We start from the raw sequence: 26,721 nt of genomic DNA, 5'->3' as shown, positions 1-26,721 counted from the left end.
ATATATCACTGGAAAGAATGATTGTTTGGTATTGTTTCAAATGATTTTCAGAAAGGGTTTAACACAATCTTCAATTGCACCTGAAACTAAAAGGTGTCTTCTTCAAGTACTGAATCAATCTCTCATTCCTGCATTAGGGATATTGGTTAGCTAAAATAGGTCAACTGCTGTAATGGGCATAGTTATGATAATCTGCTGTTGATTGGGTTTGGATGTCACGATAACCCATCATGGGTTATTGTGTTGGTTGTCAGGAGTTTTTTAACCCACAATGAGTTTTTAAACCCAAATAAGCCACTCTGATAACCTGTGGTACACAAAGTGGCTTATTTAACCCATCATGGGTTAATGTGTTATGTGGTGATCACAATGGGTTATTTTGGTCTCCTACAGAGTCACTTGACAAGTGCGGTCAGAACTGCTGCTATCCCCCAGCTAACAGTTCTCTGCTTCCATGATCTGCCTTGCAACTGATTGCACTCGCAGCCTGACCCCACCCTAACTCTTTTCCCAGTGGTGCACTCTGCAACCTCCCAAGTGTCACACACTGTCTGAGTGGCAGTTGTGCAGGGTTGTCATTTTGCCTTGTGTGCATCCTTGTCAGGGGATGCTGTATATGAAGTTTTGTCCCAATCTTGCATACTTCTAGAACTTTAGAGCCACTACCCCCATGTTGGAGTGATACTGGAAGTGCTGAATTTAACTCTTCCCTCTCATTGTTATATTGTGGAAGGTTAAAACAGGCTGCTGCAATGTTGTCAATGGTTGAAACTGTGCCACTGCTAGGCGGGAGGAGTGAAGCACGACAGGGGATTTATTTGTCTGATTGTGTGGGGGATAACAGTAGCTTATCTTCAAAATAAGTAACCCAACATGGCTTAAAGTGATGTCTGAACGTGGCCCATGTGTTAAGTCTTTATTTGTAATTTTAACTTCAGCTAGCTGGTAGTTTCAAATGCAGTATAGATACATTCCTGCAGAATCAGAACGTTATTTTCTAATGACAACCTGTTTTCAGATATTTGAAAGAGAAAATAAGATGTTAACACTTCAGAAAATGCTTTACTTAGCTCTTCAAAAAGTGAAGAAACATCAAAGAAGGAAACCTAGACAGTAACAAAATTGGTTGCCACAAAATGACTGACAAAGGGGCTGAAAGTGTGATTTATTTATTTACATAAGCTAGGGAAGGTATAATTATTAGTGCAAAAGCCCGAAATGCAATCCCCAAAACCAAACTTACATGAATGCCTTATGAAGTTAAAGTTCCCAAATGAAAAAAAGTTTATATATCAATAACATTTTTACTGCTTACATTTGCCATTGCCATCTTTCCCTTGTACAAATCACAAAATCAGTTTTGAAGGCTCTTAATGTAGGAAACTTCTCAAATAGCAAGAAATAGGGCTGAGGGTTTGATTAAAACTCATTGCTCTGTTACTAAGTGGGACATAAAGCCAATGCCATTTAACTTATGAAGCAAGTTCTCATTGAGAAAATGAGGAGACAATGACTGATAACTTTAAAAAATTAAGTGAAAGTGGGTTGTAGGCTTTGTGAGCAATGGGTATTGGGTTCAGCTGTGTGAAAATGCCACCATTCATGTTGCTTTAAGAGCGGCCTTTCTAAACCATGGGTCCTTGGATATTGTTGGACTACAATTCCATAATTCTCAGGGAAGATGGAAGTGTAGTCCAGCAGTATCCGAGGACTCAAGGTTGAGAAAGGCTGCTCTAGAGAACCATCAAGAACCTTGGGTTCGCTTCAGCCCTCACTCTCTGTTAAGCGATCATTATTATGGCACAAAGCTGTTTGATAAACTATAGGGAATGGATAGCCCTGTTAGCTGTGAACATGCTTTTGAGTAAGTGAGGGGACTAAATTTTGTTTCTGATTTTGCAGATAACGCTGTGTTTTTTTCTGTATCTGCTTGTTTGGATAGGTGTAATTGAAATAAGTTCTATAATGGCTGATGTGATGCACATAAGGAGCTAGTATATTTCATGAATTGATCCTGATGTATAATTGTTATTGAGCTTTCTCCACTTGAGTTTGTTAAAATGCTGGCAATTCTCTGTCACTGGAGGGATGTTCTCTTATGAATGTCATGTTGGAACAGCATCAGTAGATCAAAGTAAATGAACTGAAATCTCAATATACAACATTATTTTGGGGCTAGATAGGTATGCTTTAAAGGATTCTGGAAGCACAAATTGTGAGACTAATAGAAATATACTAATGGAAAAATTGCTGCAGGTCACCTTCTCTTATTTTTCCTTGCTTGTCTACTCCCACCTATTTTCTTCCTTCCTCTTCTTGCTGCTGGAGATGGCAGAGGAAGAGAGTGCATTCAAGATGATGCTGGGAAGTTTTCATAGGTCTGGTCTGCACATCATGGCCAGTTGTGAAAGAAAGGGAGCAAACTGTCACTGAACTAAATTCCAGGCCGCTCCCTTCCTGGGTGGTTTATCGTGATGTCCCTACCTGGGTTGTGGACTTGCTTAGAAGAAGGCTACATCCATAGCAAGAAAAAGTGGAACATCTCTGCCATTTCTTCAGTAAACTCTCCACTCCCATAAACCTAATGATTTTTTTTCAGACATCCCCCCCCTGCCCCGTGAAAATGTCTTACTGCTTCATAGTACTTAGTGCTTCATAGTGCTTCATAGTACTTAAGGGCTAGGAGAATATTGAAATTATATATGCTTTCTACAGTAGAAAGGCTATTTTGAAAGCTGTCATGTTAAACTAAAAATAGGTGGGTGGGGTGTTTGGGATCTTTACAGATGTGTGTTTCCAAGTTCAAAGAAGGCTTTTAAACAGACATTTTAGTAATAGATATAACATTTGGGTTATGAGCTATCATGTCTTGAGTGCATAAGATAATTTTCAAAGCTATTTCAATTTATGTAGACCAGGGGTGGGGAACCTTTTTCAGCTTGAGGGCCAAATTCCAACCTTAGGAAAGGTCTCAGACTGTATTCCATATGTGGGTGACGCCAAAGGGCAGATGGAGCTAAATGTGATTATTACTGATTTAAAGTAGGACTGAATTATTCAGCAATTATTACTGATTTAAAGTAGGACTGAATTATTCAGCAACATTTTTAAATAGCGTCCCACATACCAAGTCTCAGCATGTCTACTCAGAAGTGTGCAAGATACACCTCTGCGTGTTTATTTTTAAGTAATCAAGACTCAGGAGCACTTTCCAAATAGCACTCCAAGTACCAAGCCTTACTCAGAAGTAAGCATGAGCAGCATATCTACTCACAAATAAGCAAGGCAAGACAGCTTCTGCGCCCTGGCCCCACGCCCTCTACTACACAGGGAAAAGTTGTTCTATCTGATCAACTGATAATCAAAGATAAGACATTTTCTTGCTGAGAGAGGGGCAGGAACTGGGGAAGAAGCTGGCAAACTAGATGGAAAACACCTGAGGGCTGCATCCATCCCTCAGTCCAGAGATTCCTCATCCCTGATATATTCAAATTGCTCAGACTTCCTCCTACATTTAATGTTTATTCTCTGGCCAGTCCAATAATCATAGCAGAACAACTTATCATAAAAACCCTTTATATTTTTAAGTGTAAAACTGAAATATTGGTGTAGTTGAAATGTAAAATCAGATGCCATTCAGTTTTACCTTTTTATTTTAATGGTAAAATGTGGGCTTTAATTGGAAGCCAAACTTGGATGAGAAGTGGAAAATAAATGAACTTACTATGAGAGGTCGTATGCTTCACATCTGTCTGCATCTTAGATTTTATTAACTGAACCTTTGCTAATCCTTTCTGTAATTGGGGGAAAAATGGTTGGTTATAGTTGCTCAGTAATGAGGACTAGACACTTTTTTTAGTGTTCTGGGATGGAGGTTTGTACTGAAAATATGTTTGGGACTGATTCCTGCTACAAATTAAACTCAGGCTGAAGAGGCTGAAAAGACTAAAGGCATCTATTACCATCTATTACCATTGTATCCATGTTCATCATTCCCATTCTGGTGGCTGTTTAATATTGTAATTGTTCTCTAAGGCAGGCCTACCTGTGAAGACACAGGTAACTCTACCTAAGAGATACAAACCTTTTCCTGGTCAATTTGGGTGCATTATGTACCATCTTCTCTCTATCGCTACAACCCAAAAGATTCTAAGCCGCCTTTTTTTCCTCTTTTGGCTTGTCAGTTCTTGAAGTTGTTGGGAATAGCTCTTTTTTTCCAAATAACTTTTCTTTCACATTAGTCTCATAGCATCCTTAAGAGATGTAATTGTTTTCAATCACTTTATTCTGACCTAAAGAAAATAGTGGGCCTTACTAGGCAAACTGGCTCATCTAAGTTATAATTGGGACAAATAGGTTTCTTCATGCATTTAAGCTTACCTGTGCTGTTTGTGCTTCCATGATTGGACTCTCTCACCCACATTGTTTTTGTTTTGAACAATCCTTTAATTAGTATTCTACATTATTCTTCAGTATTTGATTTTTGTACATTCTACAACACAAGACTTTCAGGTTTTATTCAGTATTCACATCCTTATTTCATTGGGAATTTCTTGATTAGGAATTTGTGGCTGACCAACTGTGTATCACTTAATCTTTAAATGCTAAGCCATTCTGAATTAATCTTAAGGCCAAACTTGTAGACATAAGTTTTATTTTTTTAAAAAAATGTAAGTCCCTCTCACAAAGGCTTGCAAGGAAACTTAGCAGTCATTGGGTAGGAGGGCAGCACTTCAATGGATTGTGAATTGTTGGAAAGCAAAAGGTAGGAATAACAAAATTTGTAATGATGCTAAGCAAACAGATTCCCACAGGGATCAGTGCTTATCAGTTACATTATAGAGTTGGGGAGAGTATAGAAAAAACAAGTGAAACAGTGGGGACACAGTGCATCTTTTTTTTCAAATGCATAAGCTGTCTGATGCTAATGGGAGCTGAAGTCCATAATATATGGAAGGCACCAGGGTTGAGAGTGGCACGAGATCCTAGCATCCCCCATCCCTATCCCCATTCACCACCACTTCATAGAATCATAGAATAGCAGAGTTGGAAGGGGCCTACAAGGCCATCGAGTCCAACCCCCTGCTCAATGCAGGAATCCACCCTAAAGCATCCCCAACAGATGGTTGTCCAGCTGCCTCTTGAAGGCCTCTAGTGTGGGAGAGCCCACAACCTCCCTAGGTAACTGATTCCATTGTCGCACTGCTCTAACAGTCAAGAAGTTTTTCCTGATGTCCAGACTCGTCACCATTCGCTGCTTGCACGCCCTGCCCCAATATCGGCAGAAGGATATTTCCCGTGGTTTAATGTTACGCATAAAGCACAGTGCCACCTCTTTTTCAAATTCATCCTCAGAACACCTTGGACCATAACACCTTGGTTCTCTTCCCCAACTGAAACCAAGCCGTAGTATGTGTTACTGCTGCCATTCTTCCTGGGTTTTCTTTGCTTTCTGTTTGTTCCTGATCTGTTCCTGTCTTTTTTTCTTCATCCTCTATTGTTTTTCCCTACAGTTAATTTAGATTGTAAGATCCTTGGTGCAGGGACCTCGCCTTTACACATGAAACTCTAAATCACCCTGCAGATTGCTATTTTTACAACGTCATCAAATTTGCCTTGCATTAAGGGTTCCATGGGACTTTTGTCAGGCTACTGTTACTTTTGTGGCCCATGCTTTGCCCAGTGGCTGTTTTTGTTATCTAATCCTTAGGGAGTATGCAGGACAGGGTGGAAATAAAAAAATATTTATAGGAAATTTTCAACTCTGCATTGAGCAAAACTAGTTTTGAGAGGAGAGAGGCTGAACACGGAATATTAATCACTACTAACATTGCAACTGTTAGGGAACGCATGTAATGTTTCAATATCCTGATAATTTAATAATTCTGTCTTCATTAATATAGTTTGGTATAAAGGGGAAGAGGACTCAGAAGGTATCTATATAAAGAGTGTAATCGCCATATGTTCAGGTTTTAATTCATATTGGTGTCTCCTTTTCTGAAGCCATCATGGAAAAGTAGTACCGGGGGTGGGGGGGATATGTACCTAAAAAATGATACTGGCACATGAAGTATAACACTTTCACTATCCCTGCATAGGGTTGCCACTTTAAAATTTGATCTTTCCCCCAGTCCTGGAAAGTACTATGCAAAGGAAATTAACCTTATTGCTAACTTATTGTGTACTTGCTTTATATTCTGCTTTTCTATATAAATAAAGTAGCTAACTGTGTAAAAACAATATATTAATAGAATTGCATTTTAATTAGACTATAAAAGAGTAAAACAAGTAAATGGGGCAATAAAATAATAAAAACACATCAGATGGAATAATCTTAAAGCAGCAGACAATTATGTTAAACACTTGCTGAAACAATATTTTCAGGACATATCTAAAAACTAACTTGGTTGGCTCTCCCAGGAAGGGCCATTCCAGGTTTTGGCACTGCAGCTGAGAAGGCTATGTCTATTATACCTACTCATATGATTTCACATCATTATGGGAGAGAGAGAACAGCCTCTGAAGCTGACGTAGAGTCTGGGCAGATTCATAAGGAAGAAACCTGTTCTTGAGGTAACGTAGCCCAAGGCTGTTTACAGCTTTAAAGGTTGTTATGTGAAAGGGGACAGTTTAGCTTGAAAAAAATTGTTTAGAATTTTTATTTTAAGTTTGTTCTTGGGAGTCTCACAAGACTGTTAATCTAATTTCTAAAATAGAGTTCCCCTACCTTACGAGGATGTTGCAAAGACTTCTAACTCACCAATGTTGTTGGCTTTTCTCTTGTAAAAAAATATAGAGAACTGGGTGGACATTGGAGGCAAGAGGTGTCTCTTTTAGTTGCTAGTTAGAAAATTCTGAAGGTCTTAAGATATCATTTTATGTAACGATCAAGATTTTAACTAATTACCGAATTAAAATAATATATAGTGCAGCACTTCATTAGATTTCTTAAAGATTCTGAAAGGAGTTGACTGTTTTTCTCCTACTGTTAGCTTGTGATAAGTGCTGTTACTATTGTTCGGAGGAAGCTAAGTCTTCAGACTTTACAAGAAAAAATACTGGAGGATATAGAATATTTTCTATTAAATAACACACAGCCATTTACACTTTAGATGAAGCCATCATTGTGGAATATCTATCTTGAAAACACACTGGCTTGGATCTTGAGTTCCTTTAAGTAGAACTCCAGTCAAAGCACCCTTCTGCTTAACAGTTCTTCTTTCTCTTCTATTCCCCCCCCCCTCCTGCCCCCAGAGTTTCTCTGGAGCACTGAAGGGACCCTTCTCCAACAGCACCCTCTGGATCCAACCCATTAATTTGCTGGCTTCACTTGCTTGAAGATTTTTAGTGTAAGTGCAGCAGTGCTGTTGCTTCCAAAAGTAAATTGTCTGTTAGCATTGGATACAAATTATAAAAGAAGCCATCTCAAGATTAACTTTTCATGTATTTTTTCTGAACACAGCTGGTCAACCTCTGCGGCCAGCATAGTGGGAGTCTTTCAAAAGTTCTGAGTCCCAGGGGCTTGCTTTGCTGTCATTCCAGTTAATTGTTGAGCAAATCATCATCTGAGATTAAATGTTGAGTTGAATAGTTGCATTTATTTAATCAATTTAAGCTTACATCACTAGAAAATAATGTGCTATTGCTGGTTGTAATTGGGGCATGCTGGGAGTTGTACGACTTTTTTTCTATCTAAACATCCATGAGTTTGCTCCCAAAGACTTTCTCATATGTGATGCTGAAATTAGAGCTTAGTTAAAGGCAGTGTCTTTTGTTTACAACCAGTCATGTTTCTACAGCAACATATCACAAAAAGGAAATACTCTCTATCCAGGGATGCTTTGGATCTCTAAGGAAATTGCAGGACCTTGGCAAAAACAAGACAACTTCAGAATTCTAAGTTGAATGACTTATGCTATGCATTTATTAATTTATTTATTTTTGCTGTATTTATATAGGCTGTACTGTAACTCACCCTGCAATAATGGATACATTAGCCATATTTTCATAATTCAGTAAATTTATGGGCTATTCCAAAAGCAGAAAACAGTTCTATTAACCTTTTCTAAACAGATTGGCAGGGGCGGGGGTGTTTTTTGTTTGTTTTTTGTGGGAGGAAGATGCTTGGGTAGAAAATGCTATGAACAGGAAGGTAGTAAAGAAGGCTTTTTGAATTGTCCCAGAACTGGCAATCTTTAGGTTTTTATCCTAAACTCTTATATTTGCTAGGCAATGTAGTGTGGTACGTACAACCAACGTTTGTTGTATTCCCATGAAGTAGGTGTAAAATATCCCATTCCCCCAATGCCAGGATCTTGCTTCTTAAAAGTTCTTGGTTTTCCGTTTCTCATGTGCAAAGACACAGGCTAGACAGGATTATTGTCTTTTTGTGCTTATGTGGTGTTGGTGTTGAGCCAAGCAAAGCAAAGGAGTTAGTGAAGACCCAGAGTGGTAGTGCTCTTTTTTTCATTCAGATAATTAATGTGATCTGCAAATGACAAGTTGTCACTGCTGTTGCATTTATTCTTTCCAAAGAGTGTTCCATGGCGTTAATTTTAACATATAACCAAATTCATTTTAAATATTGATGTAGCACTGGGGCCAACTTCGATTTTGCCTTCATTCTGCAGGGGATTGGGGGTGATAGACTAAGGTAGGGTATTGGTGCATTGAGCCTATGTTTTAAGCAAACATAATAAGTGAATTTGTACAACGTAGTTAATCTTTACATGTACACAAGCTAAGGCATTTAGAATTTCCACAGTTTTCAGAGCATTAGTTAACTTTTTTAAAAAAGAAAGAAAGAAAGAAATGTGTCCTGTCTTCTATAGCCATCAATTAATAGTTACTACCAAGCTGGCTTTTTAATATGCTGGTATCTTTTCAATTTTTTTGGTTCATTCTAGGGATTTTATTAAACATCATGTATGCAAAACTAGCACATGTATGATTACACCAAACATAATATTACAATTAACAAATGTTTGGTGTTACTATTTATTTAAATATGTTTAAACTGTCCATCATTCTTGTGGATACCCGGGCAGTGTACAAATATAATTACGGCAATAAAAGCAGCAAACACACATAATAAAACCAAGAAGGAAGCTAATACAATAAAATAGACAAAACCAGCCAATTAATATGCCTGAGTAAACAAAACGGTTTTAGCTGGTGCTGAGACAATTGCAGTGTTGACTCCAATCACACCTCCATGGGGGCAGTATTCCAAATTTTGAGGTGCCAAAACTGAGAAGCCTTGTTGTTGATACATAATGTACCCGAGGTGCTTGGTGAAGGCTCTCCCTTGAGTATCTTAAATTACAGGCAGGTTGGTAGAGGACCCCTGCAGATATTTGGGTCCCAAGCTATTTAAGACTTTAAAGGTACTACCCATACCTTAAATTGGGCTCAGAAGCAAATAGGCAGCCAGTGCACCTCCTTCAGAACATGTGTAATATGATTCCACTTGGCTGTATTGGTTACAGATTAGGCCTCCGTGTTCTGCACTAGCTGAAGCTTCCAGGTCATCTTTAAGGGCAGCCTCATGTATAGTGTGTTACAGTAATCAAACTGGGAAGTTACCAAGCATGAACCACTGTGGATGGTAATACAGTACCACTGTGATGGTATCTCAGTCCAGGAATGGTAGCAGCTGGTGAGCCAGGTGAGGATGATAAAAGGCACTCCTAGCCATGGAGGCCACTTGAGTCTCAAGTGATAATGCTGTATCAATGAGTACCCCCAAGCTACACATCTGCTCTTTTGAGGAGTGCAACCCATCTATAACAGGTTGCACACCCAATTCCTGGTCATGAGAACCACCAACCCACAGGGCCTCTTATCTTTAGTTTATTGACCCTCATCCAGCCCATTACTAACTCCATTCACCAGTTCAGCACCTGCATAGCTTCATCTGACCAAGATTACATTATGGCACCTCACTCCAAATCCCCAGATGCTCTCACACAGCTGCTTCATACAGATGTTAAAGAGCGTAGGATGGCTCCTTGCAGGATGCCAAAGATCAAATGCCATGGGGACAAGCAAAAAAATTACATTTAGGGAATTGGTTGGGACAATTAACCATTCTGCATAATAGTAATTTACCCTCTAACTTGTAAATACATGCAGTTGGATGGGCTGGTCTGCTTAAGTAATTCACCTCCTATTTCCAGCTCTTTCAGGCTATTCGAGCCACTACATCCCTGAGTAGATACAGTTGAACAGTTAGAGCAAAAACAAGGTTGTCAGAAGAAATTTAGCTCAACAGTATGCTGGACAGGCGGATAAATGACTTGACTATTTCTCCTTCTGGCTCAGGACAGAAATACTAAATACCCAGTACTATCATACCTGGGGCAGTTCTAAATTCTTCAGATACATTTGTGCAAATTTTCAGACTAAAAAAAGCCCCCAATCCCAGAGTGCAAGAAAGTAGTTTTCCTCATCTGCCTCACCTTTTCACTTGTTGCTTGTAAAATAATGAATGTTCTAGTTTGATCTGGAAAACTTTAAAATCTGTAGCAATACTTGCATTTCTAGTAGTATGTCATTTTAAAAAACAAGATATGAAAAATGTTAACATGAGCTTACGATTTTATAAAACGTAAATGGTTTCAGAAAAATTGAGTGACAGCAAATAAATGAGACCACCAGGGGGTGCCCAATAGCAACATCTATTTTATTTATTTATTTATTTATTTATTTATTTATTTATTTCATTTTTATACCGCCCAATAGCCTGAGCGAATAATACTGAGCGAATGCTTTTCCAACCTAGCCAGAAAGCAAGAAAGGGCTTGTGCAGGAAACAGACCCACATGGACAAGACTGCCCAAATAAAGTAGCTGTCGAGCATTGCTGGAAGAGAGCAAAGAAGATGATGCCTGAGGCAGGAGTATGTTAAAGGCTGGACATACTGGGGACTTGAATCAAATTGGCAGTTTTTCTTAAATGATACAGTAGCTGAGACAAGGCTAGGTATTTGAGGGGAAGTGGGAGGAAAAGCTGTTGGCAATGTTAGAAAAAGACTTCCATTCCACACAAATGAGGCCTTCCTCAAGAAAACCATCTTCTGCTTTGAATCACCGCCCAATCTTGCGATAAATCTTCATTGCAGATTGAGGCATTTCTGGATGATGCTTCTTTTTTCTGCTCACTGCGTTCTGGCATCTGATCTTGTTTTGGTAAAAAGGTTGATTTGTTATACCTGGTGAATAATGTGCATTCAGAGAAGTGATACAGTAATGCATCGTGGACATAGTAGTATCTTTTGATATAGTAGGCCACCAGATTCTGGTTGAGTGCTTTTGGGACTTCACAGAATAAAGTGGACTGAATTCTGAAAGGATCCAACTACTTATGTGTAATGATTGGTGGACAAGTATAACACCTGCTATGTTGTGTTGCCTTGTGTTCAACATCTATATGAAGTCCAGGGAGAGAACACCCAGATGCAGAACAACACATATGATTTATTCTGCAATCATTTAAATGGTACAATTATAAACAGAATTGTTTTTCTTTTGTATATTATTGAATATTTTAATTGTCTAGCTTGTCTTTTTTCAAGAAGAAGATCTGAGCAAATGTGCATTGCATATCTTGGGGAACCTTGGCACTATCTAGCTACTCAGTTCTCAACCTTATTGACAAATTGAAAGCAATTAAATCACCAGGCCCAGATGGTATCCATCCTAGAGTTCTCAAAAAAGAGAAGGGACTCTTGTGGATCAGTAACTGGTTAGAGAACAAAACAGAGAGTAGGAATAAATGGTCAATTCTCCCGATGGAGGGAAGTAAATAGTGGGGTCCCACAGGGATCGGTATTGGGACCAATTCTTTTCAACTTATTCATAAATGATCTGGAATTAGGAGTGAGCAGAGAAGTGGCCAAGTTTGCCGATGACACCAAATTATTTAAGGTTGTTAAAACACAAGGGAATTGTGAAGAGATCCAAAGTGATCTCTCCAAGCTGGGAGAGTGGGCATCCAGATGGCAGATGTGGTTCAACGTAAGCAAGTGTAAGGTGATGCACGTTGGGGCAAAAATCCCAACTTTGAGTATAACCTAATGGGATCTGAGCTGGCGGTGACCAAACCAGAAAGAGATCTTGGGATTGTGGTGGACAGTTCAATGAAAATCTCCACCCAGTGTGCGGCCACTGTAAAGAAGGCAAACTCCATGTTAGGCATTATAAGAAAAGGAATTGAGAATAAAACAGCCAGTATCATACTGCCATTATACAAATCTATGGTGCGGCCACACTTCAAATACTGTGTACAGTTCTGGTCACCACACCGAAAAAAGGATATTATAGAGCTGGAAAAAGTGCAGAAAAGGGCAACTCAAATGATGAAGGGGCTGGAGCATCTCCACTATGAGGGAAGGTTACATCAACTGGGATTGTTTAGCTTGGAAAAAAGGAGGCTAAGGGGAGACGTGATAGAGTTGTATAAAATTATGCATGGTATAGAGAATGTGGATAGGGAGACATTTCTGTCTCTCAAAATACTAGAACCCGGGGTCATTCCATGAAACTGATTGGTGGGAGATCCAGGACAAATAAGAGGAAGTACTTCTTCGCACAGCACACAGTTAACTTATGGAACTCACTACCACAAGATCTAGTGATGACCACCAAATTGGATGGCTTTAAAAGAGGGTTGGATAAATTCCTGGAGGTGAAGGCTATCAATAGCTACTAGCCCTGATGGCTGTGTGCTATCTCCAGTAAGCCTGTGTGCACCAGTTGCTGGGAAACATGGGTGGGAGGGTGGTGTTGCACCATGTCGTGCCTTGTTGATCCCTGGCTGATGTCTGGCTGGCCACTGTGTGAACAGAGTGCTGGACTAGATGGACCTTTGGTCTGATCCAGCATCAGGGCACTTCTTATGTTCTTGGCAGTGACTCTTCCTGTTCTTATAACTTGTCACTGTTCCACAGCGTGGTGCTATGAGACGGCGTTATGAAGACGATGGCATCTCAGATGATGAAATTGAAGGCAAACGAACGTTTGATCTTGAAGAAAAACTTACCACCAACAAATTTAATGCCAACTTTGTGGTGTTCATGGAAGGCAAAGGTGAGCAGGGTTTTTTCCTGAATGACTTCTGTTAAACTGCTTTTCTGAGATGCAGGCACTTGTGAGCACCTTTGCCTGTCACAGCAATACACAACTTGTTTTGTATTTGACTCATTAGTTTCCCTTGGACTCGATGTATATTGGAACTCTAGAAGTGCAGCAACTGTTCCTTTAAGGAGTACATTCATATACCTTATGATTGCAAAGGATTTGAAAATAATATTTAAAATTATAGCAAAAAATGCTGAAGCATCACAAATAAAGGAAAAACCTGCAATCATAAGGGTTCCTCAGAATTTCATTTCTATAGGTGACAATCTATGGCTATAAGCCATAACATTGTTGGTAGTTTAGCATATAGAATGTCCATGACAATGTGTAGAATATAATATGACATGGGGCCAGTTCAGATGGCTTGTTGTGCTGGTTAACAAACCATACCCAACCCCAAAACATCACAATAGTAGAATTTGAAAGTATCCAACGGGAGGCCTTTGACTGCTTGGCTCTTCCTTTCCACCTCTAAACCCACCATGACTTGAATATTCAGAATGACCAACAGCATGCACCTTGAATAAGCCACAGTGGGCTGCTGTGGTCATGCGAACCAGGTCACTATGTTAGGGTATGCAGTCTCTAGGCTTGTGTAATTTTTGCTTAACTGAAACCCCATGGCTCTGTGTTTTTTTAATTTCTTTTTCTTTGTAAAATTTAAAAGTATTCAAAGCCTCAGGCATACAGTTCCAGCATAAATAAAAGTCAAAACCGCAAGGAATGAATTTTAAGATTGTTTGTTGTAGTTACATATCAATATCAGAAATAATCACGTCATAATAGTGACATTTCAGATGGGAGGGGAGAGCCAAGATAACATTAGGGCCTATGGCTGGATATATTCAAATTCTAATAGTACTACTACCACCACCATCATATTATTATTAGTAACATTTATGTACTGCTTTGGGCAGAATGCAATGCTGCACACCCAGTAGTGGAGCTGGCCATAGATTCTGGTTTATGTGTGGTCAGTTCCGCCAATTCCATTCTTTAAATGGCCCCTACTGCATGTGAAACAACGATTTAGCACTTCCAGAAGCAAGCCCTGAAGTACGCAGAAACGCTCTTCTCCAGAAGGGGGCAGATCCTCATGTGAGCTCAACTGACCTGCCTCCTTCCAGAAATATGTGTGCCCCGAAGCAGTCGGGGGTGCTTGGGAAACAGAATTGGCAGGGCTGGTCATGTGCACAAGGGCAGTATTGAATTCTGCCGCTTATTTGCTAAAAAAGCTCTCAAAGCAATGCACAGCAGGTTAAAACAACACCTTAAAACAAATAAGAACATTAAAAACAGTAAAACATATCTTTAAAACAATTGCATAACTTAAAAGGCTAAATTAGAAAGATGTGTCTTCATACCCTTTCTAAAAGCCAAGAGAGTGGGGCCAATTGTAGTCTTTGAAAGAGTGTATTCACAGCTTGTGTGTGACACAGCAGAAAGTCCTTTCACATATGCCTGACAAACAGGCCTCTGCAGGTAATGGTATCTTCAAAGCGTTCTCTGTTGCAGATCTTAATATCTAGGCAGGTTCATAACAAGATAAGCAGCCAGATCTTAAAACAATTTAGGCTTTAAAAGTTGAAACCAATCTCTTGAATTGGACTTGGAAAGCAATTGACAACCACTGCAGGTCTTTCAAGATAGGTGTCATGTCCTGATAACTAAACAGAATAGCTGCCACATTTTGCATTAATTGCAGCTTCTGGGTTCTTTTCCAGGCTAGCCCCACATAGAGACTATTGCAGTAGTCTAAATATAATGTAATCAAAGCATGGATAACTTGCCAAGTCAGACCAACTAAGAGAGGTTCACAGTTGGTACACCAAGTGCATTTGTTCAGACACACTCCTTGCAGCTGCTGCCCCCTGAAGATGCAGAGATAGTGTAGAACCAAGGATTACTCCCAACTTACATACTTGAACCTTCATGGGGAGTGCAACCCCTTTCACAACAGGTTGAATCCCAATCCCTGAGTCAGGCTTTCTACTGGCAAACAACACCTCCATTTTATCTGGATTTAATACAGTTTGTTTATCATTTTGTTTACCATTATTGAACCCAGGCAATGTTCAAAGGTTTCAACTACTTTCTAGGTGTTAGGTGAGACAAAGAGCAATAGAGTTGAGTCAGCATATTGGGGGCACCTTACTCCAATTCCAAATGAACTTTCCCAGCAGCTTCATGGAAATGATAAATTACATGGGGGACAAGATAGAACCCTGTGCATAGGTCAATGACTGTGAAGTCAAACTGTAATCCCCCAGTACCAACTTTTGGACTCAACTGGAAGGCCTGAAACCACTTCGAACAGCACCCCCAAGGTCCAGCCCCACATGGTGGTCCAGAAAGATACCATTGTAAGGATGTTTTGTTCACAAGGACCTGGATACCATGTCAATAGTATCAAAATCCACTGAGAGGTCAATGAGAACTGATACTCTGTTCTCCCAATCCAGTTCCTGGCAAAGGTCTTACATAGAGATGTAAAGTTTCCGGAGGCCATGGGAAAAAACTGGTTGTTGTCTATTTGGTTTTTTAGAAAAAATAGATTTGGGGGTGAGATATGCAATACTTATTTTATTAGCCATCTTTACAGACCTCTAGTCATTCTGTTGCTTTAAGAGAGTCTTCCCCAACATCTGGAAGGCAGCAGGTTTGGGAGGGCTGCTTTAAGATCATAAAGCAGTTTTTCTGTTCCTAAACATATTTTATGTACAACTTAGTTTGCTCATAAAATTATCGCTATATTTTAAAACTTTTAAAAATGAACTCAGTAAATTTTGTAATTATTGTCTGAGTAGATTAGAACTGCATTAAATGCTACAGCATCAGAAACACATGATTCTATAGAACAAAACCCAAACTGTCAAGAATGCACATTTACTGTCAAGAATGCACAAATGGTGACTCTACTCACATGTTGAGAAACTGAGCATAAATGTTTTATCAGTAAAATATACTTTAGATCAATAATTTTAATAAGGAAAGAAAGAACTAACTTTGCTGGGAATCTTCTAGAGAGGATTTTAAAAAAAAAACATTTCCCCCCCATGGGTTCATTTTTTCCAGACATTTTACATCTCTAGTTTTCTATGAATGTTCTTATTACATAATTTTTAGAAATCATTTCGGGGGGAGTAAAGGTTGGGTCACAATACATAAATACTTTTAAATTCTAAAAGTAAGCATTTTATAATTCAAAATGATTCAGTTTTGCAGAAAAGAACAAAAATGGTCCTTGGGGGAAAAACCAGACCCTTCTTCTTTTTTTACCAGATTTTTCTATGTTTTTTCCAGGCCTTCTTCCCTTTGGTCATACACCAAAGTGACCAAAGCAGTCTCAGTCCCATATCCTGGCCAAAGGCCTGTTTGAAAAGGGTCCACAGAACCAGTATCATCCAGATGCATTTGGAGTTGCCATGCCATCATTTTCTTGATCGCCTATCCAAGAATGGTACATTTGAGACTGGCCTATAGTTAGGCAGATCTCCTGGGTCTGCCTAACTATAGAAGGTTTCTTTAGTAAAAGGCTTATTACTCCCTCTTTTAAGCAAGAGTGAACAGTCTCCTTTCATAGAGAGGCATTTATCACTTTCCTTAGACATAGTAGCAGTCCCATATTGGTTGATTTAAACAGCAAAGAAGTCAAGGGTTAAGTACATGGATAGCAGCCCTCACTGCTTCCAGTACACTGTCTATGTCATAAGATTTACAAGCTGAAAAGAATCCAATACAACTGGGCAAAAGGTTGCTGAGGTTCCGTCAAACTGCCCTGCCCTAATATTGAAGTCGCAAGTCAAGGTGCATCCGAGCAACTATATTTGCAAAGAACGTAGCAAATTGTTCACAGCAAACCACCAACTCTAGCTCTCTCTTGGCAACATCTTGCTGAATAATGCCTCACACAGTGCAGATAAGTATTTGTTGTCTGTTCTGTATGGACACAATGATAGCAAAGGAGTAAGTTTTCTTTGCTGCCCTGTCTTAAACGTACATAAGATTGTGCCCTAAGTGGTCTTTCACTCATGTTCAGTTTGATTCATCCCACATTTTGTCCATGGCGCTCTAGTAGACATCCCTCCTGTTAAACCAGAGAGATGACCTAACTCTACTAGGAGAGAGAGGGTGTTCTGGAGTGCTAGTGTCAGTGGCCCAGGTCATTTCCATATTCCATGGATCAGCCACTGACAAACGAGGCAGGAAGTTCCCTAAGCCCATTCAGGAAACCATTAAAATCCATTGGGTACCTGGGGCAGACCATTTTAACTTGCCCTCCACCCCTGAGAAGGTACATACTAGCAGCCAGTCCAAAGCTAACTTTATAGTGATCTGTCCATTACAAGTGAGTCACATGTAACTCTTTGACCCTCAGAACACCAACTCTGCCACAACAGAATACCAAATTGAGTGTGTGCCCTGCTGAACATCTAGGGCCGGATACTAGTTGGGACAGGTTCATGGAAACATGAAATCCTGTACCACTCCTGGCTGAGCAGCTTCAGTGGGAATGTTGTTGAGATACCCCAGAACAAGATACTTGGGGTGATTCAGTGCCACCCCCAAGATCGCCTTGACTAGCACAAGAAGGGAGACTATTGACCAGCAGGGTTGATGGTACATTAATAGAATCTCTACACTGTTCAGGCTACCCAAATGCAGCATCATGCACTCACACCAAACTGCTGAATGGAGCCTCTGGTTAGCAGAAGATAAATTTCTATAGAGTGGTCCCACTCTCCCCTTTTCCCTCAGCTACATCTTCATGTTACATGCCCGTGTCTCGAATTAGATCCTGGATGGCTGATGTTTTCCAAACAACTGACCTAACATTAAAAAGTAAGACTACCTTCACTGTTGCCATGACTTTTTATCAGTAGATTACCAGAAAGGAGGGAAGGCCAAATGGTAGCTTTGTCCTCCGATCCCTACAATGGCCAGGTTGGAAACTTGCCATATCCCCCTTGCTGGTTATCACTTAAATATTTACTCCCAATCTGCTCCCAGTTCCCCATTCTCTAAGACATATCTCATAAAGCCCTCTATAGCAGTGATAAAACCACGTCCTAAAAATACAAGTACTAAGAGGCCCAATCAGCTCCCCACAGAGAACACCCACACACAGAGTGGAGTCCTCTTGACTTCCAGGTTAGCCTGCTGCCCAAGGGCAACATCTTTCCTATAGCCCTTGGGTCCCAGCAATGGTCCAGTGAGGCTGGAGCTGCTGGAAAATGCTACGTCACTGCCAGGTTTCCCTAGGAAGTAGGAGTTCTGGGCAGCTAGATCTCCTGCAGTGGATCTACTTGATAGGAAGTTTCCCTAGGCAAATCAGATGGAAAAAGCTCACTTACTGTTAGTCCCGGTCCAGGTGGTCTTCCCTTTTCCCCTTTTGCTACTGAAATGGCTTCAACTGTTGCTGTTTTTTTTTAAAAAAAAACAACGTACACCCTTAAAACATGTATTGTTAGTTTTCCTCGTGATAACTGGAGAGATAGGTACTTTTGATTCCCCCCCTCACACACACACCCCAAAATAGTGATCCTGAATATGATGATAATGTTGTGGTGTTAATTACACTTGGGGAAAACTTGCCATCGGTTTACTCTTATCAAGTGAAAAGCTAAAGTTTTATTTCTAAGCACACATAGCCTGGGGAAAAACCATTGAACTTGGGTTTATTTCTGAATCATGATTTCTTAGCTCAAAACAGCAGCAAACCTTGAACTCCATCTACCATAGGCAGAGTTTGCCACCTCGTAGTTATTCAAATTCTGGGAGGAGGGAAACGGGGGATCTTTCAGCAATATACCTAGTGATCATGGTTGACATTGTGCCCACCATTGTAGATAAGGATGTTTTGCTCACAAGGAATTTTATGCCAATGGTATTTAATTATGTTTGGGCTGCACGTGTCTATAATGGACCCAACATTGCCATTTTTTCTCATACTAGACGTCGAGGGGGTCTCTTGGCTATCAATGGGGCAATGAAGTGGAGCCAACTACAGACAAGATGTGGGAGTTTGCTTACTTGGACTCCCCTAGTATGTAGAAAAATATTAATTTGTAAATAATACAGCCTAGTGAGAACCAGAAGTGTGGGGTAGAATTTTTTCAAGTGCTTTATCTTTGCATGGAAAATTTTTCATTTCTTATGTTCATTAATAAAAATGAATAGATTATTATTATTATTTATTTATATAGCACCATCAATGTACGTGGTGCTGTACAGATTACACAGTAAATAGCAAGACCCTGCCGCATAGGCTTACAATCTAATAAAGTTGTAGTAAACAATAAGGAGGGAAAGGGAATGCAAATAGGCACAGGGAAGTGTAAACAGGCACCGGGTAGGGTGAAGCTAACAGTATAGAGTCAGAACAAACTCAATATTTAAAAGCTGTAGCGAAAAGAAAAGTTTTTAGCTGAGTTTTAAAAGCTGTGATTGAGTTTGTAGTTCTCAAGTGTTCTGGAAGAGCATTCCAGGCGTAAGGGGCAGCAGAAGAAAAAGGACGAAGCCGAGTAAGGGAAGTAGAGGCCCTTGGGCAGGCGAGAAGCATGGCATCAGAGGAGCGGAGAGCACAAGCGGGGCAATAGTGTGAGATGAGAGAGGAGAGATAGGCAGGAGCTAGACCGTGAAAAGCTTTGAAGGTCAACAGGAGAAGTTTATATTGGATTCTGGAGTGAATTGGAAGCCAATGAAGAGATTTCAGAAGTGGAGTGACATGGTCAGAGCGGCGGGCCAAGAAGATGATCTTAGCGGCAGAGTGGTGGACAGAGACCAGCGGACTGATGTGAGATGAAGGAAGGCCAGAGAGAAGAAGGTTGCAGTAGTCCAACCGAGAGATAACCAGTGCGTGAACAAGAGTCTTGGCAGAAGAGACAGACAAAAATGGTCGAATCCTGGCAATATTATACAGGAAGAAACGACAGGATTTAGCTACTGCCTCAATATGAGGAATAAAGGAGAGCGAGGAATCAAATATAAAGCCAAGACTACGAGCTTCCTTGACCGGAGTAAGCGTAACATCGTTGACAGTAAGAGAGAATGAGAGGTGAGGAGAAGGTTTAGGAGGAAAAACAAGCAGTTCAGTTTTTGCCATATTAAGTTTCAAACGACGATGAAGCAGCCAGGCTGAGATATCTGAAAGACATGCCGAGATACGATCGTGAACATCAGGAGAAAGTTCCGGAGATGAGAGATATAATTGTGTATCATCGGCATACAGATGATATTGGAGGCCATGAGATTGAATAAGCTTACCCAAGGGCAACATGTATAAAGAAAACAACAACGGACCAAGCACCGAGCCTTGCGGAACCCCTACTGAGAGGGGAAAAGAGGAGGACGAGCTGCCGTTAGCCGACACGCTGAAAGAGCGACCCTCTAGATAGGAGGCGAACCAGTTATAGACAGAGCCACAGAGTCCAAGGTCATGGAGGGAATCTAAGAGAAGAACGTGATCAACCGTGTCAAAGGATGCAGTTAGATCAAGGAGAATAAGAACGGAATAATGGCCTTTAGACTTGGCAGTGAGAAGATCATTGGTGATCTTGGTAAGGGCTGTTTCAGTGGAATGCAATGGACGGAATCCAGATTGAAAGGGATCCAGAGCAGAGTTACTAGACAGAAAGTCAAGACAACGAGAGTAGACCACACGTTCCAGGATCTTTGAGACAAGAGGCAACAGAGAGACAAGTCGGTAGTTAGACAGAGATAGTCGATCAAGAGTGGGTTTTTTGAGAATGGGAGAGACTGTAGCATGTTTAAAAGCAGAAGGAAATGAACCAGAGGACAGAGAAGAAGTAATGATGTGAAGCAAGGACGGGAGGTATTTGCCAATTGCAAATACAATATTAGGGAAGTACGGCAGTTTCAAAGTTAGAATTAATGTTTTCCAGGTAATTATCCTTAGCAAGTACATCAGGGAATACAAATATGTTATTGAAATACATATATGGAACTAATAAATAGTGACAGCAAAACTGAATATCCCCCAACAACCTTAGTGGAAGAGAGCTGAACTTCCTTGAAACAGATGAGGTTGTCAGAATATCATGCACTTTTAGTTTGTTTTTTCTCTCACTTAAACAATGAAGGGCAAGTACATGCTATTGTCTTTATTTATTTATTTTGCAAGTATTCCAATAATACTTTGTACATAATATAACATTTAAATCACATTTAGTGGGCTTTAAATATTTCAGGCCAAATAATTGTGTATTCGGACAAAAAATTAACATGGGGTACTTTTTTAATCTTTGCTTAGTAAATTCAAGAACATAAACATACTAAATTGGGTATTTCTAGGGCACACATGGCCAACTTTTTGCCCTCCCAGAAGTTTTGGCATATGACTCTCTTTAGCTCTAGCCAGTATAGCCAATGGTTAGGAATGATCAGAGCTTCTGGAGGGCCACAAGTTGCCCAATCATGCTCTAGGACATCAGAACACTTTCCAATGCAAACTGAATTTTTTAATATGCAAATTAGGTTAATTTAAATTAACCTAATTTGCATTGGAAAAATGTTCAAATTCAAAAATTTCCAGATCGTCCTCATCATGTTTGAGAACTGAAGATATTCACTTTATTCCAGGAGGCATGAAATGTTGAGGGAGGAAAAGCAGGGTAGAGGGAAATTACCTTGATCAAACCCATAACAGTTTATGTTATCCTGGAGTCAGAATTATGGTTAGGGAATGCACACTGTAAAAACCCATTCCCGAACTTTCCCATACATTGTGGGATAGGGTACCATTTAGATCACATAGTGTTTAGGTTCATGGTAGATGATCACGTTCCCACTTGCCCAAGCCCTGTACCTCAGCAGTCACGTTAGACAGGGGTGGGGAATTGTTAATGATAATTCATGTGATAATTTGAAACCAGTTATGTTCAGTATGTGATCTATGGAATGAAGTGACTTGGGCTGTATACTTGTGAATTCAGAAGTCATACGTGTGCCTTACCACATCTTTCAGAAATGTACAATTTGAGGGCAGGGGTGGGGGATAGCATGAAAAATTCTGCATGAAGAACTTTTTTGCTGCTCAGTTCCTCAGTTGTACTTGGGAGCCGAGATTTGGAATAGTCCTCTATCTATTCTTTATTAGTGCACCACTTTGGAATACAGGGGACTTAAATGCTGTCCAGCAAACAAACAGGAATAAAGTAGGACTGGAATTCTGTGTTGCCCTTCAGCTTTCAAATCATGGTTGGCTGAAATCCTTGCATGAGACTACATGAAAACTAGATAATTTGGAAGAGGAATACATATATTGTACTTTCTCTGTCTCAACCAAGCTCTTTGTCAGTATAGTATTTGTATGCTTATGTCTGACCATGCCATGCCAAGAGAACTTCGCTAAATTAAGGGCCCTGTGTTTGCAGATGGAAAATCTGTTGCTCTAGAATAAGAAAGTGCCACTAACATTCTTTATTCTCTCCCACCGACATACATGCTACAGCTCCTGTTACTGTCTCACATTTGTTAGCCTCTGGTCTCTCTAACAAATGTTCTCCCTTATTTCTTCTCCTGACAGACTTCACTGCGGAATACATTCAGCGTGGTGGCTTACGAGACCCTTTGATCTTCAAGAACTGTGATGGACTTGGAATAAAGTGAGTGATGGTGTAATGAGAGTGTGTTATTAGATAAGTTGGTCATTAACCCTGGTGAAATAGCCTTAATGTGTGGCAGAGCTCTCCGAAAGTGTCCCCTATATAGCTTTCCAAGAGCATCTAATTCAACATTGGAATCCCATCCCAGTTAGTTGGTTGGATATTGAATCTCAGAAGCTATAATGGTATTGTATCCATTCCTTGTCTGCTGTGATTCTTTATTTTGTTTAAGTTTCGTGGTCACTTGCTTAATCCACATCACGTTAATAATTCTCTGTGAATCATTGAACATGTCTTCAAGGGTTCCTTCATATGTCCTTGTGGGCCAAGTTACAAACGACTCCTAACAGCTCAAACAGCTCACTGGATAACATTCAGAGGATACAATGGTAGCAGGGGAGTAACATGTTTTTGCCATCACTGCCACAGTGTAGTCTTGCTAATGAGCTCTTGTGTCTGATTATACTTAGCTCAAGATCTCTACTACTTTCGTTCTAGTCATCTTCCAGCCTGCTTCATAGCACTTATCTCTCTGAAAAACCAGGGACCATGTTTACGATCAATCATGTCAACCATACAAGACACCTCCACATCCCAAAGAATGATTACAGTTTCAACATGAGTGCCTAGCTATGCCAACTGGAAACTGAGGGCATTCTGATTCTGATGAATTCCTATCAGCTCACCAGAACAGACCATTCTTTTAGACCCGTGCAGAGTGGGATGGCTGCTGATAGTCCAAACCAGCCTTCCCCAATCTGGTGGCCTCCAGAATTTGATGGCCATCAACTCCCATCTACCAGCATGACTCAGTGGTTTGGAATCCTGGACATTGTAATCCAAAACTTTTCAAGGGCACCAGGTTGGGGAAGGCTGGTCTAAACTCTAATGAAAAGTTATTCTGCATTTGCTCTAGTTACTTTAGGTATATTTACACTGGCTTTTTGGAGGGGGTGTTAATTCACAAAGTGGTTTAAATTTTAAAAAATCAAAACAATACCTATCAATTAAAATAAATAACTTTTTAAAAAAGCAAGCTGGCCAAGTAACATTCTGTGGTTTCAGTTCAGGGAAATTTTAAAATGGCAGCACCAATGGCCGGTGAAATGAAGTGCTGGAACTGACATAGTGTCCTAGTTCACATGATAACCACAGTATAAACAAGCCATGGTGGCTTGTTTAAGACCTGGAACATGCCTGGGACCATTTTCCTTATCACCTGCCCAGGGCACAGTTTGTGTCATTCAGACCTGGGTAGCATGGCTTGTTTGAGACGGACACAATCCTCCAGTAATCCATGGCTTGTTGTTGGGCTGTATGTGTGGTGCTGTGCTCTTTTCTGCCTCAATCTCCTGCCCTTTAAGGAAGACAGTCAATCTTGCAGAGACAGCAGACCTAGGTGGAGTGTTTGGAAATGAGAGGTATGTCATCTCTTCATGAACTATTCACAAGGCTAAAGCAATCTTATTTGATTTCTTCTGTGTGAGAGATGCCCACCATAAAATTGCATGGAGGATACGCATACCATTAGACTGTTATATTTAGTGTTATTTCTGTTGCAGGATGCCAGAGCCAGACTTCAGTGTGAATGATGTTCGACTCTACGTAGGTAATTATGCACTCCTATTCTGAGTTAATCAAATGATCAGAGAATGGGTTGTATGTAATATATGAACAGTTTGAAATCTGGCGTAGAATTTGCTTTTGATTAAACTTTTAAATTAAAAAGCAAGCCTCTAGTCTTCTAAAAAAAAAAGGTGAAAAAATGTTTAAGACGAAAGGCCCCTAAATCAGATAGCCTTGAATGGGGGATTCTGTATCCTGTCCTTCACATGTCTGTCATCCGTTTTTCTGCCCTGTCTCCACTTCCTTGCCCATCTTTTCTGCTACAATGCCTAACCAATATAATTTTGTATCTCTGTGTCCTGATAGGGAGTCGGCGTATGGTGGATGTCATGGATGTTAACACTCAACGGGACATTGAGATGACCATGGCACAGTGGGCACGCTACTATGAAACCCCAGAGGAGGAGCGTGAGAAGCTGTATAATGTTATCAGCCTGGAGTTCAGCCATACGCGGCTTGAGAACTTGGTGCAGAGACCAACTACGGTTAGTGGTTGGAGAGTTTGGGGGCTTCATTCCCCTGGCAACATTATTCTGCTCTTCCATTTTATTTAAATAGGTGAAGGCTTGCATAGTTCTAATTCAAGTTTTCGATTTGAAAACCTGAATTAGGCTGGAGATGTTGGTTGGCTGGTATAAGGTAGAGAGAGGCTGAAGGCAACCCAGATGCACCTCTAGCTTGGCCCTGAGAGGCTGTCTTGCCACCCAGAGTGTTTTAAGAGTGCATCAGAGTCGAGCGATTGTGTGGGAGGAGAGGAGGTGGAGGCGGCTGGTGGCAGAGGTTTTTAAAGTAAGAGTCACCGGACATGACCAAGCAATAAGCTGCAATAAGCAATATCCCCAGCCACAAGTGCGCAGCCCAGCTGGACCCTAGGGAGACTTTGGCACACACACACACAGAGAGAGAGAGATTGTTTGAGGCTGGAGGCTTTGGTTTGGCTGCAGTGACTTAGGGTGGGCATATCTCCTTAGTGCTGGACACGCCCCCTGGGGCCAGACATGTTGGTGGGCACACCCCCTTGGGGGCCGACCATGTTGTCCTCCTTTTTGGTTTCCAAAATACCTTTCTTTAGAAGTACTAAAGTTTGTTTGAAGCTTGACTAGAAACCGCCTTACTGTGCAGGGAGAGCAGACACTGCTTGGATGATGTTTCAAATTATCTTAGTGGTAATCTGGTGTTACTGTCAAGAAATCAGAGTTCTGTACCATTGGTTCAAACTTCCTTATTTAGTTCTGTATATTTATTTTTTTACATAGCCTCTTGCAATGACTTACAAGATTAAAAATATAAACCAGTCTGCGATCATATATCCACTTAGCTGGGAATAAACCTTATTGAACTCATTGGTCCTTACTTCTGAGTAGACATGTGTAGAATTGCATTGTAAAACAAAGTTAAAAGTATCTAGGCAGTACCTCATGCTGCCTGCCCTAATTAGATATAGCTATTACAGACTTTGCCATATAGAGAAAATTGTTCAAGAATGGAGGGCAAATCTAGTACCTTATTTTGAAAAATCACAATTGTGCAGCTAGCTGTAACAGTGTGTGGGATCCTTTTGGAAGGCATGTATGCTCACCCAAAGTATTATCTGTCCCCAGACACTTAAATACCAGAAGCAGCTAGATGGGAGCATTCATTCCTAAATAGCTACATGTGTGTGATGGAATTCATTGTAATTCTATCACCATGGTTGCGTTATTAATTTCTGAGACATTACTGTGATGAATGCTTACTTCATATCTGATTCTTTGGGAATACAAAATATTTGGAGACAGTAGTAGCAATACTAGATTTGTAGCTAGAGAGTGGAAATGAGATAAACATCACTGATCACGCTCCTCAAAGCATAGCCCTTGATCTTTATTACTTAGGGTGCTGGGAATTGCATCCTTTGGCAACAAGACCTCTTCTACTTGATCTTTTGATGCCTGAGCTTAAAATATAAACTTTGGTTTCAGGTGGATTTGATTGATTGGGTTGATAACATGTGGCCAAGGCATCTGAAGGAAAGCCAGACAGAATCAACGAATGCTATTCTGGATATGCAGTATCCCAAAGTGCAGAAGTAAGTAACTTTAGATTTTGTGTATACAACCGCCTATCCGCTGAACTGAGAATTCAGAGTAAAGTCTTTCCTTTGAGGTGCTCTGTATATTGCCAAAATTGTACTTTCAGTACTCAAAGCCAGAAGCTTAATGCAATATACAATGATATGCAATGACAGTAGCACAGAATAGATAGTGGCCTTGTACATCTTATTGTGGAAAGGCAGGTTATATTAATTTTATTTTAAATAATAAGCATTGCAACAGTGAAGAAAAGGTATC

General features: G+C 40.3%; 1 protein-coding gene across 2 annotated transcripts in view; it reads left to right on the top strand.

Moving 5' to 3' along the window:
• Positions 1-26,721, top strand: part of KDM2A (lysine demethylase 2A) — a 59,814-nt gene that overhangs the window by 6,768 nt on the left and 26,325 nt on the right. For both annotated transcript variants that reach the window (XM_063116863.1, XM_063116862.1), the window contains exons 4-8: positions 12,950-13,088; positions 22,687-22,765; positions 24,328-24,374; positions 24,698-24,876; positions 26,353-26,459. In XM_063116863.1, the coding sequence (XP_062972933.1) occupies positions 12,950-13,088; positions 22,687-22,765; positions 24,328-24,374; positions 24,698-24,876; positions 26,353-26,459 (551 nt within the window). The remainder of the gene's footprint in view (positions 1-12,949; positions 13,089-22,686; positions 22,766-24,327; positions 24,375-24,697; positions 24,877-26,352; positions 26,460-26,721) is intronic.

Source organism: Elgaria multicarinata, chromosome 2 (assembly GCF_023053635.1).
Source record: "Elgaria multicarinata webbii isolate HBS135686 ecotype San Diego chromosome 2, rElgMul1.1.pri, whole genome shotgun sequence".
Classification (NCBI taxonomy): domain Eukaryota; kingdom Metazoa; phylum Chordata; class Lepidosauria; order Squamata; family Anguidae; genus Elgaria; species Elgaria multicarinata.
Note: the sequence above shows the minus strand (reverse complement) of the source record. Positions and strands in the feature narration are given on the sequence as shown.